This window comes from Aspergillus thermomutatus, assembly GCF_002237265.1.
Source record: "Aspergillus thermomutatus strain HMR AF 39 chromosome Unknown NODE_128, whole genome shotgun sequence".
NCBI classification, from domain to species: domain Eukaryota; kingdom Fungi; phylum Ascomycota; class Eurotiomycetes; order Eurotiales; family Aspergillaceae; genus Aspergillus; species Aspergillus thermomutatus.
In genome coordinates, this window is record NW_020798177.1 from 52,164 (window position 1) to 76,122 (window position 23,959).

At 48.3% G+C, this 23,959-nt stretch overlaps 9 protein-coding genes across 9 annotated transcripts; 3 read left to right on the forward strand and 6 right to left on the reverse strand.

Annotated features, from left to right (window-relative positions):
• Nucleotides 1-43: 43 nt before the first annotated feature.
• On the reverse strand, nucleotides 44-971 carry CDV56_105913 (uncharacterized protein; the record flags this gene model as incomplete). Its single annotated transcript, XM_026759532.1, has 3 exons — nucleotides 44-524; nucleotides 575-707; nucleotides 767-971. 3 exons carry the CDS (start codon nucleotides 969-971, stop codon nucleotides 44-46), a joined length of 819 nt encoding a protein of 272 aa, XP_026613426.1.
• Nucleotides 972-1,654: 683 nt separating this feature from the next.
• Nucleotides 1,655-3,399, forward strand: CDV56_106020 (uncharacterized protein; the record flags this gene model as incomplete). Its single annotated transcript, XM_026759639.1, has 3 exons — nucleotides 1,655-2,049; nucleotides 2,095-2,462; nucleotides 2,498-3,399. 3 exons carry the CDS (start codon nucleotides 1,655-1,657, stop codon nucleotides 3,397-3,399), a joined length of 1,665 nt encoding a protein of 554 aa, XP_026613427.1.
• A 3,006-nt stretch (nucleotides 3,400-6,405) lies between these two features.
• On the reverse strand, nucleotides 6,406-7,833 carry CDV56_106333 (uncharacterized protein; the record flags this gene model as incomplete). The annotated part of the gene is made up of 5 exons (XM_026759952.1): nucleotides 6,406-6,453; nucleotides 6,504-6,752; nucleotides 6,818-7,125; nucleotides 7,197-7,482; nucleotides 7,546-7,833. 5 exons carry the CDS (start codon nucleotides 7,831-7,833, stop codon nucleotides 6,406-6,408), a joined length of 1,179 nt encoding a protein of 392 aa, XP_026613428.1.
• An 821-nt stretch (nucleotides 7,834-8,654) lies between these two features.
• CDV56_106473 (uncharacterized protein) lies at nucleotides 8,655-10,139 on the reverse strand (the record flags this gene model as incomplete). The annotated part of the gene is made up of 1 exon (XM_026760092.1): nucleotides 8,655-10,139. The coding sequence occupies one exon, from the start codon at nucleotides 10,137-10,139 to the stop codon at nucleotides 8,655-8,657; it is 1,485 nt and encodes a 494-aa protein (XP_026613429.1).
• A 2,068-nt stretch (nucleotides 10,140-12,207) lies between these two features.
• CDV56_106692 (uncharacterized protein) lies at nucleotides 12,208-13,327 on the reverse strand (the record flags this gene model as incomplete). Its single annotated transcript, XM_026760311.1, has 2 exons — nucleotides 12,208-12,761; nucleotides 12,835-13,327. The coding sequence occupies 2 exons, from the start codon at nucleotides 13,325-13,327 to the stop codon at nucleotides 12,208-12,210; spliced, it is 1,047 nt and encodes a 348-aa protein (XP_026613430.1).
• A 1,490-nt stretch (nucleotides 13,328-14,817) lies between these two features.
• Nucleotides 14,818-16,448, reverse strand: CDV56_106827 (uncharacterized protein; the record flags this gene model as incomplete). Its single annotated transcript, XM_026760446.1, has 3 exons — nucleotides 14,818-15,936; nucleotides 16,073-16,201; nucleotides 16,263-16,448. The coding sequence occupies 3 exons, from the start codon at nucleotides 16,446-16,448 to the stop codon at nucleotides 14,818-14,820; spliced, it is 1,434 nt and encodes a 477-aa protein (XP_026613431.1).
• Nucleotides 16,449-17,026: 578 nt separating this feature from the next.
• On the forward strand, nucleotides 17,027-19,416 carry CDV56_106947 (uncharacterized protein; the record flags this gene model as incomplete). The annotated part of the gene is made up of 8 exons (XM_026760566.1): nucleotides 17,027-17,213; nucleotides 17,268-17,364; nucleotides 17,485-17,648; nucleotides 17,711-17,817; nucleotides 18,241-18,580; nucleotides 18,648-18,968; nucleotides 19,020-19,129; nucleotides 19,186-19,416. 8 exons carry the CDS (start codon nucleotides 17,027-17,029, stop codon nucleotides 19,414-19,416), a joined length of 1,557 nt encoding a protein of 518 aa, XP_026613432.1.
• A 363-nt stretch (nucleotides 19,417-19,779) lies between these two features.
• On the reverse strand, nucleotides 19,780-20,597 carry CDV56_107084 (uncharacterized protein; the record flags this gene model as incomplete). Its single annotated transcript, XM_026760703.1, has 2 exons — nucleotides 19,780-20,359; nucleotides 20,422-20,597. The coding sequence occupies 2 exons, from the start codon at nucleotides 20,595-20,597 to the stop codon at nucleotides 19,780-19,782; spliced, it is 756 nt and encodes a 251-aa protein (XP_026613433.1).
• A 984-nt stretch (nucleotides 20,598-21,581) lies between these two features.
• Nucleotides 21,582-22,488, forward strand: CDV56_107162 (uncharacterized protein; the record flags this gene model as incomplete). The annotated part of the gene is made up of 3 exons (XM_026760781.1): nucleotides 21,582-21,888; nucleotides 21,961-22,157; nucleotides 22,234-22,488. 3 exons carry the CDS (start codon nucleotides 21,582-21,584, stop codon nucleotides 22,486-22,488), a joined length of 759 nt encoding a protein of 252 aa, XP_026613434.1.
• Between the last annotated feature and the right edge of the window lie 1,471 nt (nucleotides 22,489-23,959).

Here is a 23,959-nt window from a genome sequence, read left to right on the forward strand (position 1 = left end):
TTTTCCAGCCTTGTTGGAAAGAAAACCACCGTGCTCAAGGCCTCTACCCTCTCTCCAGTTCCTCAGCATGGAGAATTTTGAATCGAAATGGCTCCATCAAGCCTCGTGATAACAGCAGAAGCACTGTGGCGATAATCTCCATCGACAGGCCAATACCAACCTTGATCCCATGTTTCCCAGTGACCGCGTTGAATTCCTCCGACCCATACTCAGCCAGCAGGAAGTAGGTGATTCTGACAGCCAAAAAGGGCAGAGCGGCAAGGACCAGCATCACCCCGCGGTAACCGTTTTTGGGCAGAACCATGCGATAAACTATTGCAATCCAAAATACAAGAATAATCACGAATGCAAAGGTAATGACGAAGACGGCCGAGCCCACATCCATACAGGCGGGAATATCCATCGTCTCACCCACCACGGCACAGACGAGAGACAGGATGACTGAGAAGCGAAAGGCGTGAAGCAGAAAACGCAAATATGTTGGGTGTCTTGTGTTTCCGGGACCGCTTCGCCCAGCTTGTCCACTTTCTAGCCATTAGTACTTGCAACAACTTGAGCAAATCCATTGACATACCTTCGCAGTAGGACAAGGCTCACCTCAAACAACAGAGGTGATAGTCCGATACTTTGCAGAATGGATTCTGCCGTCCATACCGACTTGCTCGGATTGGAAACCGCAATCACCATCGCGGAGCCCGCAATTCGAACTGATACACTCGATCAACCCTGCCCGAAACCATAGTGGGACTTGTCTATTGTCACTTACGCTGCGCCAAAACCCCCAGCATACCAAACCAAGAGTAAAGCAAGCATCTGAGGACATTCTTTTCCTTCCTGTGGTGCCAGTACTGCCATTCTTGCATGAATCTGGTGACAAACCGTACGAGCTGAATGATGGAGAAGATGGTCACTTCAGTAATTGCAATGCGAGTGCGGTCAACGGAAAGAGACGGCATCGCATTGGTCTCCATAGTATTTGTCTTTGGGCTGAGGTTGGTTAATTAAAATAGAAGACAATGGCGAGCTTTTCCATTTAAATCTAGCTGACTGAGTTGGTGGCAGGAGACATTGCTGAGAGTGACCGGATATGGTCGACCTGCTATATATACCGCGTCATTTCTAGTGAGCCGCATAATAACTAGCCTATGTCCACTAATTCTTGGACTATATGTGTCCAAGCCTCGTCACCATATCTGACTATCTGTAGAAGCAATCGAACGATGTTTGGGTGAGGACATCGCGATAATTGACCATTTTAGGCTTAGTGGCTCACATTGTAATGCTTCCTTGGCGTGCAGAAGGACACTGATTGGTGACAAACATGGAAGAGTTTCGTGTTGAAAATGAAATGTTAGCGGACAAGAAATAAATGGCATCTAAGTGTAGGAATCAACGGAAATAATGGTGGCGGGTTCTTGGATGTAACCTTGTCCACTTCCAGCTTAAGCTCCTACGGCGCTCCAGTGAGAAATGCATCAGAACAACAAATACGTGTCTGGGGTAGTCTAATTATTACATGTATGAGTCATTTGATCCAGTTTCCCGCTCATAAAGAGCACTCGATCTCTCTTCCGAGACTCTATGGGAGCATATTCAGTTGAATATCTGACACTTCCCAGTGCTCAGAAATCCTTTTACCTCTATGAGAGTTACCATGTACCTCAAGGAAAGGGACTGGGAAATCGCTCGGGCAGTCAAGAATCCCGACCGCGTGCGCGAGCTTCTGTCCCAGGGGCATAAGCCAGATGCTTTTGATCTTTGCGAAGCAGCGCGTCACGGGGCTCGATGCGCAGGAGCGGCAGAGACAGTTGAGATTCTGCTGGATACTGGTGCCATTGATCCAAATGCTAGGCCGAGTTACGCGGATCTCACCAATACGGCAGGAGTAGACGAGGACTGGGCCAGCAGCAATAGGAGCTCTCAGCCCCCGGAAATCTACGGGGATCCAGACGAGTGGTATCCTCTTCACCTTGCATTAACATATTCACGTCTGCCAGCAGACTCGCAAGTGCAAAAGGCGAACATGACACGAATGGCAACAGCCATCCTGTAACATGGCGCTGACCCTTACGCGCTCTTTCGCCAGACGATCAGGATCTACAACTATTGGTCGCGCTTCCCTGGCGAGCCACAAGACGACAAGGTCATTGACGAGGACGCTGACCTGGGAATCACCCAACTTGAGCGTCGAGAAGAGCGTGAGCAATACCTGCTCTCCGAATTCATATCATCGGACTCAAATCATCCCTTGTTCCCACGCAAGTATGGTGTGTGCAGCATCATACACTTTCTCCTTGAAAACGGAGAATTCGTCAAGCCAGTGCTCGACTTCTTGGGCACCAACCTCGATCTCGAGCACAGGGACCCGCAGGGTCGAACGATCCTTCTCTCTGCCTGTCGGAGCGCCTTGGGCGCTGATGCTGCAATTGACGGCGTACATGGGGACCTTTTCTACGAGGAGAGTCAGCGTGGTATCCAACATAACCCATTCCCCCAGCCGGACAACTGCTGGAAACTGAAGAGCTGTTTGGAGTAACTACAACCACCTCACCGGACACGCTGACACTACTCGAATACTTCGTCAACCGAGGTGCGAATGTGTTGGCTGTTGATAACTATGGAAAGAATGCTTTGCATCACCTACTCGAGGCAAGGCATCAATTGCGCTCCAGTGAACCGCCTGTTATTAGTGCCTCCCTCCGATACGTGGCTAATAACTATGGGTCGCTTGTCAACCAGCCCGACAAGGAAGGCGTGTATCCTTTTATCGCTGCTTTATCCCGCATTAGAAGCTACTGGTCGAAGACCGAGCATCTCGGCACGCTGGAGAGTGCAATTGATGATCTCCTAGCGGCAGGCGCAGATCCCCTCCTCCGCGATCCGCGCGGCAATACTGCTCTGCATTACCTGGCACTGAGCTGGCTAGATGACTTTGGCGTGCGCGGCGACGAACAACGACGCCTATGCCGCCTACTTCTGGACCGCGGCGTCGATCCAAACGCTCGGAATGTGGATGGGCAATCTGCCCTCGAGCTATATTTCACAGCATTTGACACCACTCGGTATCAGAATCGACAGGGATATAGCTGGGATGTATGGCAGGATATGGATGAGCCATATGCCAAAATCGACGAAGAAGTCCTGGAGATCTTCGAAAAGGCTGGGGTTAACTTGAGAGGACAAGACCCGGAGGGCCAGACACTGCTGCATCTCGTGGCAAGGAAAAGGACGCTGAGGACGTATGATAGGCTTTTGCTTCTTTTTTCAAAGGGCCTGGATCCTATGGTGCGAAATGCAAAGGGCGAGACGGCCATTGATGTTGCCATGAGTCTTGAACCACACGGAGAGTCAATCTTTGCCACCATTATGAAGGACCATATCAAAGGATTAAACGGCTAGATTGGTGTTTTGACAAGTTGGTCAACGAGCAAGGTGATAGTTTGAAGCCTTGCAATGGATTTCATCATCAACCTTGCTTATTTACTCCTGAAGACCGCCGAGGCAAAGAGAACAACATGTCCTTGGAATAAATAATTTTCTGAGACTTGACAAATATTAATGCCTTAGGAGTTTGTGTTCTGCTGCCGGAAAATTTATCATAAGCCTTGTAGATCTCACTTAGGGCCATGATCACTCCTAGCGAAAAGGAGGTGAACTCATACTAAGATTTCAAATGACCCAGAGAACTACTATTTATTCTTGACAAGCCGTAGGTAGATATTAGCGAATTAAATACGCCTTCCCATGGGATTAGCACATAGTGAGCATTAAATTACATATAGAATCACTCGCAAAACCAGGGAATTTCTAATCTCCTGATCCAGCCCTACCAATGTCAATACAGAGATAAAATTAGAATAAATCTGAATGAGAGAAGTCAGTCATTGGGCACTCTCACACCCATCTTCTTCTGGGTTCAACTGAAGTTCCCCAGATATGCGCTCGCTCAGTCACACCAATTCCGTTGACATTGATATCCACGCTGCCCAGGCAGGACTTCTCCCCATACGCCTTCTGCAACAAGGACAATAAGATAGTCTCTGCTACCTGTCGCTGAGGCACCATAAAAGGACGCGACATCGCTAGATAAATTGACTATCCACAACTACTTCGGAAGCAATCAAAGCTATTCAACGAAAAACCGAACACTCCCAATTGCTTCCATACTCATTTTCTACTTCGAACTCGAGTTCCTTTATTCAAAATGAAGCTATCTAGTCTATCCATTCTCCTATCGGCCACTGTCATTGTGTCTGCAAGACCGGTAGTAGAAGCGCCCCAGGCTTATCTTTCTCAAGAGGCGGATGTCACAGAGCCTAATGCTGTTCAACTTCATGTTGACGAGAGCGATGCCAGCAATCCAAATTATTATTCTGGTGTAAGTTGCAGCCTAAGCTATTATTTTATAAGAGTTCTAACTCACAATATGGCGGATAGTTTTGCTCTGCTATCTATCAGGATTGCTCTATATGTGTGAACGGAGTATTACATCATACTAACTGTTATCCACAGAACCAGGTATGTTTTTATTCTAATTGAATCGTCTTCTTTGGTTCCGCGATGGAAATTGATTTTAGTCTCATAATAGTGCATAACTATGAACAATGCTTGCAACTACTCACTCCACACTGGTATTACCATTTGCTCCTAGATTCAGGCAGGAAATAGTCCTTTATTGTGAGACTGGGAAAGGGATGGGATGTTAGGAACATGGATACTTAGTATTGCACTATAAAGTCCTCTAAATATAAGTTTGCAGAAGCCAGTGGTTATATCTATACAAATAATACTAGTAAATTACTGTAAGCAATGCTACTGCCAGTATGATGTACTTGTGCAAGGGTATCTCAGCGGATAAATAGGGCTGAGTGCAACGCCTTCATCTTGGTTGATTATTACTCATTTATTTCATCAGTCTACCTTACTCGGACCCTAACTGAGTCAAAACTCTACAAATTACAAAGGGGCAATGTCTCCTATCGATCATAATACTGGATTCGACAATAGACACACACAGGGCAAAAAGATGTCTGTTGAAGCAGATGAGGAGACTCCTCTGTCGGCTACGAGCCAAATTCCCTCCGTTACTTCCAACGAGACATTAATTCCTGATGAGCCTCACGCCATCAACCCTTCACACCTGACCACCCCCGAGAAGAGACTCTACGACTTCTTATGCTCCCAAGGATGGACTGATACACAGTGTTCTTGTTACTTCACTCATATCGAGACGATGAAAGAGGCCCTTTCCCACTATTTCTACTCGCAAGGTTTGAGCGGTAATCAAGTGCAAGCTCTTCACAAGCGTTGCCAGATGGAATTGCCGGAGAATTTCCCAGCTCCTAGAGGTGATGCCGATCAAGAAGATCTGCAGATGCAGCTGAGGTTAGTGGAAGAAATGAATCGTAGAAGGGCGATTGGGGGGCGCATGTACCCATCAACAAGGACTATGGGAAGGGGGATTGCTGAGGAGAGAAGGACTTGAGTTGGAAATTCCTCAAAGCATTATCATTAGGTATGTATGTCCATCTATCTTTGCTTGGCCCACATATATCTGGTTCTTTCGCTGATTTTGTAAAGAGAGAAATGCTGAGTATTTGATACGCGATATGTCAATTTTTCCAGACCTAAGGCTTATCACAAAGCTGGATGCTCAACACCACCTTCCACTCCAAATCAGTTCTCAATGTCTTTCTCTTCTTTATCCAGACAGTAACCTGTCGATCCTCCCATACCGCTAGGATCCAGTATCTTCAGCCTCCGGTCAGTCATTTGTTTTTCCTCACTTTTCCTATCTTAGTAAGTCATTTTGCTCCTATTTTTCATGATTTCAGCACACAGATAAAGAAGGAGTATGTATGCAGAGCAGGTGAGGCAGCTTGAGTACTAGTCGATAGAGACGAATGCTTGGGAATCAAACACTTTTCTTTGACTCTTGCCCTGCACATGTTTAATCTACATTCTCATGAGCGTATTGTAAACTTAAGAGAATGTACAATTCGATTGTAGAATTAGAATGAATTCAACCTGCAAATCCTATCATCAAATTTATATAGCAAATCAAATTACTTTCATCCTCCGCTGAGTTCACTTCCCAATTCGCAGGACCAAACATTACCCAATCAGGTAAGGGGGGTGTCGCTGGAACCTAGGGGGAGTTGGTAAGGCGCCAGGGGGTATCGCTATATCATCCCCCATTTATTATCGAGAAGACAAACTACCACATTCGGATAAATATCTACATTAACATTCTGCTGTACCCCAACTCAAACCCAAGGAAAATTATGTACATTCAGCCAACTTTATTCCACCAAGGCAAAGGGTCCCATGTACACCAGCCGTATGTCTTGATGTACCGACCGAGTGTAATACAAACACAAGCCCTAACTCAAGCTATCAAGCCCACTAATTAACAGCCTGAAGATCCATAGCCTTGATCAAGTCGGATATAATCTGTCCTGGTAAGCATATCCGAAATTACCAAAGGGGAAGATGAAACATACCACTCCGACATAAGTATCGATGTCTCCACCAACGCTCTGGAGCTTGTTGTCGATAGGATCCTCGCCGTAGAAGATCAAGTCCTTGACGCCTGGAGCCGTGTTCAACTCCTTCAGAGACTGCGCCGCCGACTGGTCGTTACCCACACGGCAGAGACAGAACAAGACAGCGGGTCCAGTGTTGTTAGCACTGTTAAGCTGGGACTTGAACTGGGTGACTTGCGCGCTGAATTCAGGTACGCTGCTACCGAGCTGGAGGAATGTCAGTAAATCGCGCAGTTGTACGGAAAGTAAAAGAACGGAAAAGGGGGGAATACATCTCCATCAGTAATAATGACCACAACAGTCGGGTTCAGCTTCTTCTCCGCAGCGGCCTTAGACAACGGGTCCAGGATCTTGTTCCTTAGTGGTCCGGCAACGTTCGCACCAGTGTCAAAGGTCATGCCTGAGATGACTTCCGCTAGATCTGATTCAGTAGCCACATTATCAAAGTCCGACCCCTCGAACGAGCGGACTGAGAACTTATTATCAGGGTTGAGCGTCTTGGCAGCCTTGTACAGACCCCTGATGGTCTCCTGGGTCGTCGGGATACGGGACTCTTCGGTAGTCATGGAACCGCTGTCATCTGTTATTTGTCAGCATTATGCACCCCACATGTAGTGTTCAGAATTTGCCTGAGGTATGTGGGGGGACGACCGTAAAGAATGGTGAAGTCGTAGAAGGCCAGCTGGGCCGCTTTGGGGATCTCCTCCGCCGGGATGTTGGACTTGGCCGCGATGCCCTGGATGTTCGTGGCTGCCTGGCTGGTAATTTCCTGAATCTTGTCCTCGGAGAATTGAGGGAAGCTAGCTAGGTTCTTGGTCGCGAACTCGTTGAGCTGCTTCTTGGTCTCGACTTCGGCGGTGGGAGGCTCGGCTTCGGACGGCGCGGTGCTGACTCTGCCGATGTTATCGATCACGGGCATGCCGGCACCTTGGATGTTCTGTTAGGTGGATTGGATTTGGTTAGTGTATAGACTCTTTGATTGAGTTTTAGAAGGGAATACTTTTCCGGTCAGGGCAGCCAACTCGGGCACAAAGTCCGAAAGAATCTGATCCGCGACTTTGCCCGCGAAGAGGGTCAGAGCGCTCTGGAGCTCGAGGCGACCAAGGCCGGAAAGGGGGCCATTGGTGAATGATTCAATCTCTTTGCGATACTTCTCGTACTTGCATCCTCCGAGGGTGGAGCTTAGGATCAGGAGGAACTGCTCCATGATAGTGTTCTCGCTGATCAAATGGGAGACTACCTGGACTCCCACCGGGACACGCAAGTTGAAGGTAAGAAGATTGTCCATGATGAAATGAAGTAATGAGTAGAGGTTGCAATTGAGGTAATGCTGGTGATTGACAACCGACCGCAGGGCATTTTCATTTGGGTGGCTCATATATATACCCAGCCCGATAAAGCCATTTACCACGATGATGTTCGCATATGCCGTATTAGACAGGTTTGTCTCATCCCAGAATACCTGAAGCCGAGTTCAGCGCCTGCAGTTCACTAGTGCTGATGCCTCTGGTGTCTTGCCGCTGGTTCGGAAAGTAAGGAACGAGGTGCGCATGCCCCTTCAATAGTAACTGCGGGTGCAGGGGGCATGCGTATTTCTCCGTGGATTCAGCTCCTCATGTTTCTTAGGCCTGGGTCTCGACGCATCCTTGAATGCAGTATGCATGATAGAGAACCCATGCGTTGCTTATGGCTGGCTGAACGGCGGCATGTCCGGAACTGGAGTCCACAGGTGATAGGGCAGACCTACAAAGTTATGGGAAAGTCGAACAAGAAGCCCAACTCAGATGTAACACTGAAAAAGAAGACAACAGGAGGTATAACCTTGTATTCACAGGATGACTTTATCCAAGCGTTCAAGAAACCCTCAATAGCGCGGCTAATTACTAAATTACACGTTCCATCGCTTATTGTTGCCCCCTATATCCAGACATCTAGATATTTTATCATGTATAAACGGGAACATAAATCAAAGAAATTGACTTTCCTAGCTATGCTGCAGAAAACCATAGTTGCCACTATACCCATCTCGGTCCCTAGACTAAGACAACTCCCCCTCAATCAACCCACCCCCATTTCCCTACGACATCCCCTGTCATTGTCCCCTTCCGATCAACTAGTCCTCCGAACATACGCCACCCCAAAGTCTCCCTGGGTCCCGACCCTCGGAATATTGTCGTGAATGGCACAGAATTGCTGACTAGGAAGATAGTGTAGGGCAACACAATTGGCATGATCCGCGCACATCTTGATACAATCGGCCAGGCTGTGTTTGGTAGCGGTGGTGAACCCATCACCCCCAACCCACCGATAACAGTCAATCGAGTAAGTGTGACCCTTGTAGCTGACAACCTGCCCGTGTGCCGCTCTACACTCAGGAACCTGGAGGCCGTCCTCTTTGGGCTTTTTGGGCTCCTCGGGCTTCTTGTGACCGCTCACCGGTACCAATGCTACCCAATTACCCTTCGGCTTGAGGTGGATCGGAGCAGTAGCCAGATAGCACTGCTGACCGCGCAGAGAAATACCAGTACAGTGGCTATTCTTGGAGCACTGTAGCGCGCACTCCATCTCGTTGGCTACATGGACCTGGGTCCATTTGCCGCCGGATTCCAGCCAGGCGTTGCAATGGTATTCGTAGCGTACGCCGCCGATCTCCTTGACGGCCCAGTCGACGTATGGACAACCGTAGCCGGTAAGCGGCTCCAAGCCGATCGACGCGGTCTGCTTCGAAGGGTGTGCTTTCTTGTCTGATAGACAGCAATGGCCGGCGGAGAAAGTGGCGCTGGCGCAGTGGGAGTCTGCCGCGCATTGCGCAGCGCAGTCTTCATACGATGAGGCCGGTTTCGGATGGCATGTCGCCGCGTCCGCAAGACGCGTATCGCAGTGAAGCTGGAACTCTATCCCGTGGATTGTCTGGCGAGTGTGGTGGAGAAGCGCGCAGTCGCCGCCGTCATGTTTGTTTGGCGACTGGCCGACGGGTTCGAGGACAACCGAGCCCGGGACATTTTCCACCGTTCCGACCGTCGTAGCAAGGGTGCATGTTTTCTTGTGATAGGAGACCATCTTGCAGGCCGGATCTCTCGAGCATTTCTCGGCACACTCCTTCAGGGTATCAGTATTGCTGACCGAGCTGATGGTCGTGGTGCAGAAGCCTTTGTTGCAGTGGTAGATGTAGTCTTTGCCGCCGAATCGCCGAATCGAGCCGTCGATTGCCGGACAGCCGTTTTGATCGTTGACGCAGACGTCGTTCGACTCTGGTTTGGTGTTGCAGCCGTTGGGGCACTCGGGCGGGTCGCAGCATTGGTCGATGATGGAGCCATCTGGTCCTACAGTTACTTCTGCGTAGTCGCATTCGAGGCTCTTGGTGTTGAGATGCGGGATGGCCACTGAACCGCAGTGGCCGGAGCACCGGTATGTTGTTGCGCACTGGCCTGATTGTAGCTTTGGACGGTTGTTGTTATGTCCGCATCGTGGAATCGGAGGAGTGGGTTTCTTTTCCTCGCATTGATGGCAGATGGGGACTTGAGCGTGGGGGTCCACGGTGGCGATCACATTGGTGACGAGTACGACCCCGAGGGCAAGGCGAAAGAGATACATTGCGAAGTGGTATTACTATCAGTGTGGGAAGTGTGGTTATGACACTGATCGAGCAAGCTTGCTGGCAGCTAGCTACTTTGTGCTTTATATGGCTGGCACTGCAGATTCGCGTTGTTATTTTGATCCTTTTTTTAGTATACCCTAGCCCAAGTACAGCTTCTGCACCGACTCTGTCAGCCACCCCATATAGCTCAATGCACTGGTACAATGTGGTACGTTTGCGGCAGAAGCTATGCTGCCCAGGACAAAGCGTTAGCCGATAATTGGTTGAGGGGAATCGGCCTCTGAAGTACACCTACCAACGCATGGGCCCATGCAAGTCCAGAGCTGTCATATGTGTGTGGGGAAGGTTACATGCACTGAAGATAACAGTTCTGTAGCTGAAGCAAACTAAAGGCTCTCCCATCCAAGGATTGGTAGGAACGCCCGGAGACATCAGGCACTAAGAGAGTTGAATGAACAAACATGAGACAAATAGTACTCTATGAAGTCTCCGGGCCCCGGCCAGCCAGCCAGCCACACTAGTTGGCAGAGATCGTACGCGGACCTGGACGGAGATAGCCATAGCCAGTGATATTGCTCAATCAGCCATGGTCCAGATTAAACGCTCGTCCCACGGGTTTGTTTGGACCTGGGGTGAAGACCTGGTTCTTGCTCTTTTGCTGACTGCATTAGCGTCAGCTACTAGCCACCCACAATAGCCCTAGTGGGGAGACAATGGTAGTCCGAATATGATGTCTGTCTAAATGCGGGCAAAAAGGCAACCTGCAACTAAACCTCATTTGCTGCTTTGTACACATGGGGTCCAATGTGGCTTGGTAGGCAGAGAAAGATCAGCTGCGCCAGCCTTTCTTAGTGTATTGACAGATAGCGATTTCCAATATTGGTGTGATTGCTGACTATGGATATGAGACAAGGGCTGGCTGTTATATTCACATAGAGACTGCAATGGCCATCTCTATTCTTGGTGTCACTGGGCTTTCAATAGTCTGTTATCCGTGCCATACGCACCCTCAGATCAGCAAAGACATGGGATAAATACCTGCGAAATTGATATTTCACATTTAGGAATGAGGGAGGGGCTAAGAATGTCCAGCATCTAGAGCTTGAAGATGTGCGGTATAGCTCGCCCAAGTATGCCGGCGCTTGTTAGGAGCAGACGAGCCTTCGACAAGAGGTCTGTGCTAGATAGATGTCCTTGTCTAAAATTCATTTGTCCGGCGCTGCGACACATAACTGAATTCTTTTATCTTAAATCAAGGCTCAGAGTCAGCACATTATCTAAGCGCTTATGCCTCAGAAGACATGATAGTTAAGGCTACGATGGATTCCGACCAGAGCAGTGGCAATGGCAATGGTGTAAAGCCTGTTCGCTAAACAAAATATAGACATTTTATCTCAAATAATAGCCACTGCCACAAACTAAGCCCACCGATACCTCCACAGCCACTACAGCTACTAGAAGGCATAGTGTGTAATTCGAAGGGGATAAGCAAATCATCACATGAAGCGTTTTTTCGTATGCGCATATCAACAAATGGGCTTGTGGTTTAGTGGTATAATACCCCCTTAGCATGGGGGTGGTCCGGGGTTCGATTCCCCGCGAGTCCATTTTTTCTTTTTTTTGTGCCATCGACAACACAGTTAAGCATAGTTATACTCCGTACGATAGGGTCCATTTAACTAATGGTTAAAGTTACTCTAAAAGATGATTAAAACAAACCCTTAATTTTGTATCTAAATACCTAGCATGGTCTAGAGGCACCTTCTTAGAAGAAATGGCTATGTAAGGGATCTATCCAGTGCGTTTGTACTATATATGTGTCCGGATTAGCGGGATGCCGGCATCTCGCAGTAGTGTTGGTCTTTGGCCTTGTGGTTTGACTAATATCCTTTCTTACAGGCTGTAGGACTACTTCCGTATCATAAAAGGTTTGTCAAGGAGAAACCGAGAAACACAGGGCGTTATCGCTAGGTTAGGACCCCACCCTATATCAGCAGGAGTGTGATGTGCAACTGGTTTGATGTTGTAATGTCGGAGCTTTGAGTTCGCTGCCTGAATACACTGCTACTTGTTTGATGCAAACTCCACGAAGGTTACTGCGGCGTGGAAGATGCGATCCAAGAAGAGCAGGGTGTCCCAGGCTCTTCGAAAAATCTTTCCGTTGCCATGGAATGGCTGTCTGAAGGAGTTCTTCAAGGCTGGTCGCTGCTTCGGGTGTCGTAAGATGGCATAGAGAGTCCTCAAGAAACTCTTCATTCCACATGAATCGAAAGGACTTGGGTTTGTGCTCCCGAAGAGACGTTGTGCTTTCTGGAATACCTCTGCGATGGCTGTGTTGGTTGCCTGGCCCGAGAGCCAGTCAACAGCCTCTTCAGAAGCTGGGGTCTCACCCATCTCGTCAGTATTAAAGCTGACGCGGAGACCTTCCCATTCCCGCGGCTGGAGTTGACGCCGAAACTTGTGTTCAATGACCTCTTCTGTCAGTGTATTTTCCATGGTGATTTGAGAAGCCTGATTAAACGCACTCTGAAGAACGGCTGAGTAGAACTTCACGCGAGGCACTTGGTGATTGAACACGATATCGAATACCGAGTCGAGATGATGGTCTTCTATATCCCCTGCTTTAATAAATATAAACATTAATTTAAAAGCCTCATCGCAAGGGACTCGTCCACGACAAGCCTCACATACTGTTTCCTGAGATGTTCTTCAAAAGTATACTCAAACCTTTCAAGAATCGTTCATCATCAGCGTCAAGACCTTCGTTCTTGGAGCAGAAGATTGCCACGCGCTCATGATTATGGTCTTCCAGCATAGCCACACTTGTCACATGTTTGGCATCGGAATTTGTTGCTTTCCCCCGTGCTTTTCCATTTTTGGTAGTTTTGAATCGGGCCAGCATTTCAGCCAGGCGATCTAACATGCTTGGCTTCAGGGTAGCAAGATATGCCTCCGACCAGCCTGTGGCTATTTCATCTTCGAATCCTGTTTCATCCACTGGCTCTATTCCCTCATTTTCTCCGTCTGCAGGGCCGTCGAATGGCGATGAGTCGCGAACAACATCGCCGCCGCAAGCTCTCGGAGATTCGCAGTTGTCTTCAAGATATGGAGGTCTCTTGAAAATCAAGGAGATGAGCGTCGTTAGATCATGGATCTCTTCGTACAAATGAGAGTGTTCGTCCATTTGAGGGACCTGGCTGATGAAATTTCTAGAAGAAGCTGATGTGTTAGATGGTGTTTGTTTCGCAAACCGTGCAGGCGCACATCTTTTTTTGTGCAGTTTAGGCTGAGATTGGGTACAGCAGACTATTTATGCACGCAGTCCATTTCACACTTTCACTATTTGCTACAGATATATCTACTACCACTACCTCTATTAAATCACGATCTATATTCTATATATTTATATAACCAAGTGAGCATAAACCTAGTAGATACTGCTGATTGCTAGTCATCATCATATAGCTCGCAAGCAAAGCTCACCAGGTCGCCGAAGCAATTCACCACGTAAATGACTACCTTATCATGGCCTTATAGCAAAGGAAGGCCAATCATTGGCAGCACGAGCGCCTAAAACGTCTGCACAAATGCCCAATGGAAAGAGCCGAGTACACTAGGTCCTAATGCGGATGAAAATTGCATTCAGACTGACTAAACCAAAAGGCCAAGCTGACTGCAGAGAACAATACTCCATTCAACCAGAGGTGAGCAAGACAGCTCTGTTTTTTCAAAATGCACTGGTCAATTAGAGGCAAGGCTCACATCTTGCAGCGCTATAATGGCTATTTGACCGACAAAAAAGACAGCAAGCATGTCATTGAAGGTACCAGGATCCTAAGGACAATGTCGAGACTTATGCAACCCACAATAAATTGATGACCTGCATGCAAAGGGTACATGGGCTTCCTAGGCCCAGATCGTGCCTCTAAATATCTAGAAGAGCTTCAAAAACCTCCAGGGCGGATGGTTAGAGGGGATTTATGGATGGAGCCATTGAGCATGATCAATATGCCAATGCAGGAGATGACTATGGTCAAGAAGGATTATGGTATGGCTCAACCACATTTGTAAAGAGCTTGTTTAGGGTCGACAACTTTTCGTGTGTCGAAGGACAATAACTGAGAAGGACAATAACTGAGTCAAAACAATTACTTGCTGACCAGGCCCTGAGCGAGAAATTCAATCCAGAGGTGCCAAAGCAGACCCTCCTCAGAAAACAAAGACCTCGCATGAGCGCCTACAGTTGCTGCCTGTTCTTAATCAGTGGCGTTGTCTGGCTAGGCTGAACAACCAGTCATACTCTTCAAGAAGAACGCCAGCAACCAGGAAAGAGATCCTTATTGGGCATAATGCTGGTGAACTTGCGTATTTTCCTCTGTGGGGTATCTCATAGGGAGCAGTCTTTCGCGGACAGACGCATGACATGGGCAAGATGCAAGCGGTCTACTATACCGCTGTCAATTTTCCATGCAATCCAAAACTGCATGAATTGAAACTATACCAGCATGATGGATGATGATGGGCCGCACTTTCATCATAATCAGAGTGCCTCGCTCATTAAGCAAATCAGAGGATTCCGTCTGTCTGCTACAGAGAGACGCATTAACCTTACCCGATCGGACATCTCATGAAGCCGATCATTAGAGAGGCACCACTAACTAGCACATTGTCCGGTCAACTCTCCTCAAAAGCCCGTTGCAAATCATGATCATACTTCTTCTTATCGGAGATCTTTCTTGCAACAAACTTTCCCACATCTCTCACCCAGTAAAAGGGCATAATCTCACCCAGTTCCTCCGAACAATGCTCGGATAACAAGGGCTGGATATGCTCATAAAATATTCTGAAGAGGCCCGTCGGACTAGAGAGAGCCAGTGTATACCAGAACGTACCTCTCGTCCAAGCTTCTTCCATGACTTCTGACAGCCGTGGCACCGTTCTGTCAGTATCCGGTGAGGCAACGCAACCGAGTAGTTTCGTCTCCTCCGTCGCTAAGATGCTCATCAGTTCTCTGCGAAGCGGGTCGTAGTCTGCGGGATTGATCTCGTCCACGCCTTTATTTGTTAGCCAGTAAGGAGGCTCAACCATTTCGAATGGGCGAGAGCATGCCCATTCCAGATCCACGAGACATGTGATATGCCAATTCTCATCGACGAAGATATTGCTTTGATGCAGATCGGTTAGTGTGAAGACAAACGGCCCGCGGCGAAGATCCTGGCGCAAGAATAACGGGGCCAAAGTTCGCATTGCTGCCAGAGCCGACATTTGATAGGCGCAGTCCTGTAAGTTATTCACTGCGTTGGGTTGGTCTCGGAGTCGACTGTCATGGACTCTTAGAATGTCCGCCACGTAAGAGTCAACGGTGCAATACGTGTAGTGAAGGGGCATATCTATTGTGATTTGCTCATTTTCCAAGCCTTCAATCTCAATAGAAAGTGGGCGGTTGCTCAGACGCAGGAATCCTTCACTGTCTATGATGAAGGAGCCAATCCGCGGTAAAGGTATTCGGCTGATACTCAGCAAGATCCGGGAAAGGTCCCGGAAAAAGTTCTGCCGCAGCTTCGTATCATCCTGTTTCTGCGACCACGTGTTAGAGAGCATAGTGCCTTGTGTTTCCTCAAGTTTCTCTATCAGCAAATATCTGGCGCCGATCACGCCCTCTAAAGAAGCCGAAGTTCTGTTCGAATGGCGGGCATAGCATGAGGGCACCGGGAGTCCAAACCAAGATAATAATCGACGGCGCAGGTGTTGGAAGCAACGGCTCAGGAAAGGCAGGTTCTCAATTTGAGTGAACTATTTCAGCAAAGTCAGCAGATATATCAGTTACAAAGGTATCTGGCTCAGTACAGTTTCACCCGTTGACACAGAAAGCCGTATAATCGAGGAATAGGGACGTTCGGACAATTTGCTTGAAGCCATGCATAGGTACCAGCCTCGCATTGGGTCTTTTCGTCTCCATGTCCACGTCGGAATCCTTCGCCGACACGGTGTGGAAGAGGGAACCGGAGTAGGACGCTGTGACCTTGCTGTTGCCTTCCTTTCCAGTCATGGATTGTAACTGGGACGGAAACATTGAAGCTTCCGCAGAGCCAGTCTTTCGTTTCTGCCACTTCACACACCGCAGTTGATCGTAGACCCAGGTGATGGACAACAACAGCTTTCATCCAGGCATGTTTACTATTAAGAAGAGAGAAGAAGCGCGTCTGTTTGTCGTGGTAATCCAGCTGATGAAGAATATTAACCTCTCGCTCCTTTGCGAGAGAGAAAGTGATTTCCTCATTAAGAAGACGACGCGTTGTTAGCATGTTGACGAATAATGCCCAGGAAGGGGCCAAGATATGCTGTGTTGTTAATTGTTATGCCCCTTTATCCATTCCGTAAGGCAACAGTGGGTCCCCGACCGATTGGGACTAACGCCAAGAAGTTCGCATACATATTCAGGCAAACAGCCCCATTGGCTGGACTGAATTAGCTCAAAGCGCTAGGGCGGATAGAGCTAGGCTAGGTTCAATAAGGTAGTCGCCCTTATCTGTTTTTGGAAATAATGCCAGGGATACACCGACCCAGTGCGGTCAATATGCCGTGCAGGAGGGGACCAAGATGGTCAGGAAGGACTTCGGTGTGGAAGGTTTCTGGTTCAAAGGCAGACCAAAATTTGGTACTGTATGTCAGTAATGCAGGGACCTCGGACATGAATCCCGTGGAACGTCTTTCTAGACTCTTCAATCTTCTTGAAGGCCGCCGCCCGATTAGGCCTCCGACCACTCACTCACACATCAATGGAGTTTTGATGGTAAATTGATAAATGTTGAGCCCAACAGAGGCTGGTTGAAAACATCATCCCTAAACACGCCAACTTAGTAGAATCTGCTTTCGGCGAGACATGTCAAATGCACAGACGATGCAAACGATGGGCTCTCGTTCGGAACCCGACATTGAAGAAGACAACGAGAGCGAGGTTCTTGACGATTTTCTCGGGGCTACAGCCATTTCTCCAAGCAGCTGGTGGAGGAAAAAGAGCACATGGCATATTGGACGGGATGACAAGCTCGAAATGCCTAGCTCTCTCGGTGAGTGCATTTGATGGGTGTATAACAGGATTTCAGATCGCTAATGAGCACCAGAAATGCTCCTAGATGATTATGAACTAGCGCTAGGCGTTGAGTCCCCAAATGCTAAGCTCATCCGCCCTCGACTGGAGTCCATCCTAATCCAAATCTTGTCAGTGGTGAAACAAGTGCGACAAAGGTGCGAGATTACGAGCCCGAAAGGTAGATCTCCATCCAGTACGGCCCTTATGTCAAGCGTTCTGGACTCAATATCCTGGGGATTCCGACACAGAGTCTGCACGGCACACGCCTTTGGGGGTTGTACTTACACCGTGGGCTGTACGGTGGACTACGCTCTATGGTACGGCAGCCGACAAGACCTGGAGACCAACTTTATCATTGTCCGAAACGACGTGCTAATGGAGGATGAGTGCTGGTTGCCTCTTGCAGCTATGTGTAAGTGCCACATTGAGAGCATGCTTCCTTGGGAATCGTCCTATTAACACGAACCTGCACAGCAATAATCCACTACGCTCGAAAAACTGCCGGGAGGAATGCGGAAATATATGGCATCTGTACAGATAGCTACAAATGGACGTTCCTGCACCTCAACAACAAGAGTCAGGTACGTGTTCGGTCAACGATCTTGATATAGGAAGCTCACCAAAGATACGCAAAGTACTCATCGCTCCACTTGGACTGGACACAAGGCCAACAGGAAGAGATTGTCAGTCAGATTGGCAAAGTAGTAAAACAGGCAATCGAGATGGTAATATCAGAAGCTCAAATGGATGGACGGAAAATGACTGTGAGCGAGATGACTGGCTGTATGATTTTGGGGTGACAGCTCGAGGACCTGAGAGAATTTCTGCAGCATTTAGGAAATAGTGAACAACTAAACAGTAACCAATATATTCCAGCACATTCAAATAGAAGTCTACGGCGTTTAATTATTGCAGGCATTTTGAGCCAGATTGTGTATTGTAGGCAGCAGCAGGGCCTCTGCGTTGACATCACATCTGCGTCTTCGACTTCAACCTTACCATAGCCTTATCCTGCCCCAACATTTACAAAATCTCTCCCTTTGCCGTATTTCACCGAGCTTAATATCGAAATGATGGACTACTTTAATCAAATACACAGAGGCTCAGCATCCTCGGCCTTGCACGGCAAAGCTGAAATCGACGATGTACCGATAGTTTCTAGGACTGCCATCCGGCAGAGTAAAAAGCGTGTCCCCTCAGAAAAGAACAATTTACCACATCTCTCCATTGCCGACATAAAACCCCAAGATGTTCGGGGGTTCTTACGCCTGCAGCCAGATCTGAATTTCAAGTCTTGCTGGCAGTCTACAACGCAGGGCAACATTCAAGGGCCCGAGTATTTAGGTAGGCACCTGTATCCACTGCTCGACGCACCCCCAGATGCCAATTTTCAGGTCTGACGCTAGTATAGGATCGATTTTGTCGGGGTACTCGCGTGCTGCAGGTAAAGACAGCGAGAGCAAGCCGCATATGAGATCCCGTCTCGAAGCAATTTTCTTCGCAGTCCTGGCAAGCAAGAAGCGCGAGTCCGCCTCTGCTTACGGGTCCCTTCACATTCAGTTTGAGAAGAGTTTGAGTCTCCCCTGGACCCACAACCACAAAGCCTATCTGTTAGAGGGCACGACAGACTACACACTCTGGTACGGGGACCAAAAAAAGGAGACCAATCTGCTACTTTTCCTTGCACCGCAACGAGGGAAAATCGGCCGCTATCAAGCATTGTCTTGCATGGGTATGTGTTGACTGATTGAACAAGAGAATTCTACTGATAAAGCTATGCCAGCGATGCTTCACCATGCAAGGAAGAGGGCTCGTTGCAACGACACTACAGTATATGGAATCGTCACCGACTCCTACGAGTGGCGCTTCTTGTGCATCGACAATCAATCTCGGGTGAGCGTCCTATCAATCGCCGAAGCTTGCGTCACAAGGAATTGACTGTTGTGTAGTACTCAGGCTGTCTCATGAGCTTGGATAAAGGACAGCAGGTGGAGATTATATCGTCGATTTACAAGATCCTCAACCATGCCGCAGCGCTGGCGCAAGCCCTCGAAGCACCAAGTCTGACAGAGTACAGGAGTGTCGAAGACGCTAGTGGTCTCGAATGGTCTGACCGAAGGAATCCAAGTCTGGAGAGCAATGGCTTTAAAGGGAAGAGTTTGCCGGACATGCAAGTGTAGAATCGAACCTTTATTTGGCTCACGGGGTGGGATTGTATGCACTTTTCCAATGGTCAACGGAAAGGCGGCATGTCTAGTTATAGGCATGGAAGATATGGCTGTTCACAAACCACTTACACGATTGGAATATCATCTGCGACGACGATTTCTTCAGCATCTCCTTTGGTTCTCATTTTCTCCTTCTCTAGTACATCGTTTTCTGTGAGCTAGTAATGTCGTTGAACAAATGCTGTTTACTCCCCTGGCTTGAGGTAGCAATACAACCAGCTAAACCCAGATTCAAAGTCGGCGGTTCACAAAGGACATGCAGGACAAGTCATCATAATCAAGATGGGCAACGGTCCAGAGGCAGAGGACATGGCATTACAAGATTTGGAGCAGGTCCATAAGCGGTGAGACATCAATGTCGAGGTCGCGCTCCGTCGGTCCAGGAGCTCGATCAAATAAAGCCTGAAAATGAAGATAGAGTGTCCCGATGGTAGCGTCAGGAGTAATGGCGGCCTCTTGTGCGATAAACGGGACCTGGATTTCCAGCCTCTGAAGACCAAGTGGAGGCATAGGAGGAATCAACCTGTCCAACGTCTGAGCCATGGCTGTTGTGACCGGCTGGCCAGCATGACTGAGCTGCCATTTCTCCAGTATAATAGTCTTTCGAGTCCGGTAACTATTCAGGGTAATCACAGTGCGAACAGCACCATGCGAGTTCTGAAACCACCATTTGGCGTCTTCTCGAAGCTTGGACTCGGAGATGCCGGATTCAATGACGGGAGTAGGCCAGTTGGGCGGCTCGCCTCGTGGAGGTAGTCGGCTTGGACCCAGAAAACAGTCATCGGGCTGTTTACCCTTGTCGCCCGTAAGAAAGGTTGTGTTCCTGGCCCATATCATTTCATCTCTCGACGCACCAGCGTCCTCGCTTGCGAATAAGATAGTGCTGCTGAGTCGGCTGGGTACAGCGCCATGGTAGAAATTTGGAATAATCATAATCAAACCGATGCCCCCTCGAACATGAATCGAAATGGAATTGCATCCAACACGTTCCTGTCATCATTGTCTAGCCGCTCGCGAATGGGCTTCGGTAGATTATAGATGAGAATGAGCTGGTTCGCGTCGTCTTGCTCGAGCTTGTTGAAGATATCCCGCGCGTCATCTTTTAGAGCCTCGAAACTAGTGAAGGTGCACATTATGCAATCGTTTATGAGGCCAGATATTAGGTTTGATAATTGTATCAGAGAACCCATCATCATCTATAGTTCACCTAGAGGAAATGGCTGAAGAAATTACTGCATATCTAGGGGTCATTAGAAGTGTAAGCTCCGTGACACTACAGTGACTACATCTCATTTCCACCCATGGTTTTGAAAAGCTATTCCTAAACTTACCTTACCACTATGATATGACTTGCCTTAGTGCATTATCTTTCTTCACTTCACAGGTGTAACTTATGACCATTCACTGCCCCTGATCTCATCTATAGCTTATATTCACTGAACTTGTTCTTCAAGGATATAATAGTGAATAGAAATATAAGAATGACTCACATAACTGCTGGGACTCTTAGCATAAATACTTTCAGTCCTCCTTCTTTTTCTCCTTCAAGCCGCCCTTTCTTTTTACGTCTTTGAGATTGTTGATTCCATGCTAAGATGGCGTCCATTTTCAGTGAAGCCCAAGATACAGGGTCAGAAATCACGACTCAGTAGCGCAGTCTACGATTATGGAGCCATCAGATATCACGTCAGGACTCCCAGACAATTACATCACTCATCCCTTTAGCAACCTTAAAAGACTCAAAATCGACGCGCAGAGAGTCCTTGACCAACTGAACCAGAACGAGACGCGGGCAACCAATACATCCTCATCCTCAGTCTCCCACAGCAATCCGCATTCGACATGATGAGCATAGGAATGCGTTGGACGGAATTGATTTTCGGTCTATGTTCGAAGGGAGCACTGGCCTTCCACATGACTCTGCTACAACTTACGGACCAACTGTGGTGGCAAACAGCAACAAAGAAACAGACGACTGTTTCTCCCACCGTCCACATAGGGCTCAGGAGGTCAGCCCAAAGAGTGCCCTACGCTTGTGATCGAAATCGATGTTATGGAGTCGTTGACCAAGCTCCATCGGGGTGAGAGGGGGGTTTGAAAACTCGACAGTATCCCCTATGACACCCGTAGGACTCCAGCAGCCAGCAAACCAGCTGCCTAATTTCCTGGTCGAAAACCATCCCGAGTGCATCGTAAATGATGTAACTGAGGCGAATCTTGACGAAGTGGAAATGGCGATTACCAAACCCGATGACCTGGCATCGCAGATTCGCTCATTTGTCTATTCCAAACGTCATACGCGTATCGAAAATGGTAGATGGCATGGAGACAACGACGACGCGTTTGAAATGGGGTCACGCGTTCATAGCACAGACAGCTACCATTACACCGAAGTGTCCCCATTCATCTTCGTTGGGAGGCTTTGTTCGATCGAGCTCCAGAAGCATGGCAACCCAACTTTCGCCTCGACGCGGCCGCACTGATGAGGCTTGCTAGCGTTCTTCGAATGGGAGAGGACTGCCAGAGGTTCTATAAGCTCACAGGCGACTTCGGGAAACGTCCTCATCATACAATCAGGATATGGGCTGCGTCGTCCACTAAGACTTCACCAGGCCTTCGCGGTATGCTGGATGCTGACTACCGAGAGAGCCCAGAATGGAGGATATCTCGCAGATGACATGGGCTTAGGCAAGGTAAGCAGGCTCGCCGCCGTCCAGGCATCATTGAGATACATGTGAATACTAATCCGGGCTTTTTTACCTGGCATAGACCACTACCGCCATTGCATTGTGTATTATTAGCCGCTGGGTGCGCGTAGCCAGGCAGGCTGTGGAGAAGTCACAGGCAGCTAACAACGGCAAACATCTCTTACCCGATGATCAAGAGCCTGATGATGAGGCCCTGAGCGCTGCAGACTTCCCCATATGCTGTCCATGTGTGCGGGCAGGCCCTACTGCCCGATACATGGCAATCGAGCTCCAGGACCAGGTCAACCCGACATTCGCCTTGACGCGGCCGCACTGATGAGGCTTGCTAGCGTTCTTCGAAGGACCAGCCGACCGGTTTGGCACAGTCAGGCTACACCTAACAAACCTCGGCATCGACGGGGGAACCTACGGCCGACAGACTTTATCATAACGCAAGCATGCCAAAGGCTCAGTGTCAATTGACCAAACAAACCTATTTGGCGATATCGCAGCTTCAGACCCCATTGCACTGGCATAATGGGCGTTCAACTACCTTAAAGTAAAGGGAGCCACTAAGAATTAGGGAGTTGAAACTTTCAAATAGCTCCATCAGAATGGCAAACAGAGGAAAGAGGCCATTAACTTGACAGGACCTGATCCAGCCGCGACCAACGCATCAAAACATCCCGGAGCTGGTGGAGCTAATGTCAAGACCCACTCAGTCGACCTCTCAGAGCATCCTAGAACTGGTGGGACCGAGACTGTGTCCAGTGACTTTGTCCATCGGACTGGGTTTTAAGTTGCACAATTTGCCTCAGTATTCACATGCATCTGGTATAATGCTGACTAGCAGACTGTCCCATACCATGAGTCTAAAAGGTGGGCTTATGACCAACTTCTAGAACTCCAGAAATACATCCAGCAGGAGGTCGAGCGTTTAAACCACCTAGCCCACCTATAAGAAATGCTTTTCTAACTGTACACCTTTTGGGCCACTGGTTGTTATTTTTGTTGTACTTATTAACATGCTATAGCTTTCAGTACTCTGAGCGCTGCTTTACTAGATTAATCATCCTCTGCATTCAAGTTATTTTAAGGTTGTTTCCATTAGGTTGATGGTCATTTGCTTTCATCTAGTCATCCCTATTGAAATCAGCAGGTCAAGGACGACCCTTTACCCCCCCCATTACTGTTAGGCCCAGATTGACCTCGAAGCACATGATCTAGTATGTGACTTCTGCCTTCTACTTCCTATATTCTAGCGCCACCACATAACTTAGATCATTAAGCCACTGAGATAGACCAGATTAAATACATCGTTCTCGTCAGTTCCATCGTGCTTTGTTTGTTGATTCGATTGATTCTCTCATACTGTCAAACCGTACCTTCCACGTCATTTTCATCTGGTGCTCACAAGCGGGTGAGAGGGCATGTCTCCCGGAAGAGTGAAAGAATTTGAAATAGTCGAGCACTTATTTCTCGGCTTTTCCTAGAAGTACCCAATCCAATCCCCAAGCCCAGTGCCAAGCAGAGTGGGAAGCCCGTTGGAAACACAGGAAGCAGAGCGCCGACGCCCATAATGGCGACATCGAAGAACGTCTGAAGTAGGTGATGCCTATTATTCCCAATTGAATCTCACTTTTCCCGAGCATTCTTCTTCGTTTTTCCGCGGTTACGCCCTCGGAGAGCGAACCTTTTGGGTCACAGGGACAAGGTATTACTACATCTCGGTTTGAAATGGAAAGCATCAAGTTTCCTTAGTCTTGGACGTCCCTTAATACTACGGGTCTATGGCGCCACGATGCCAC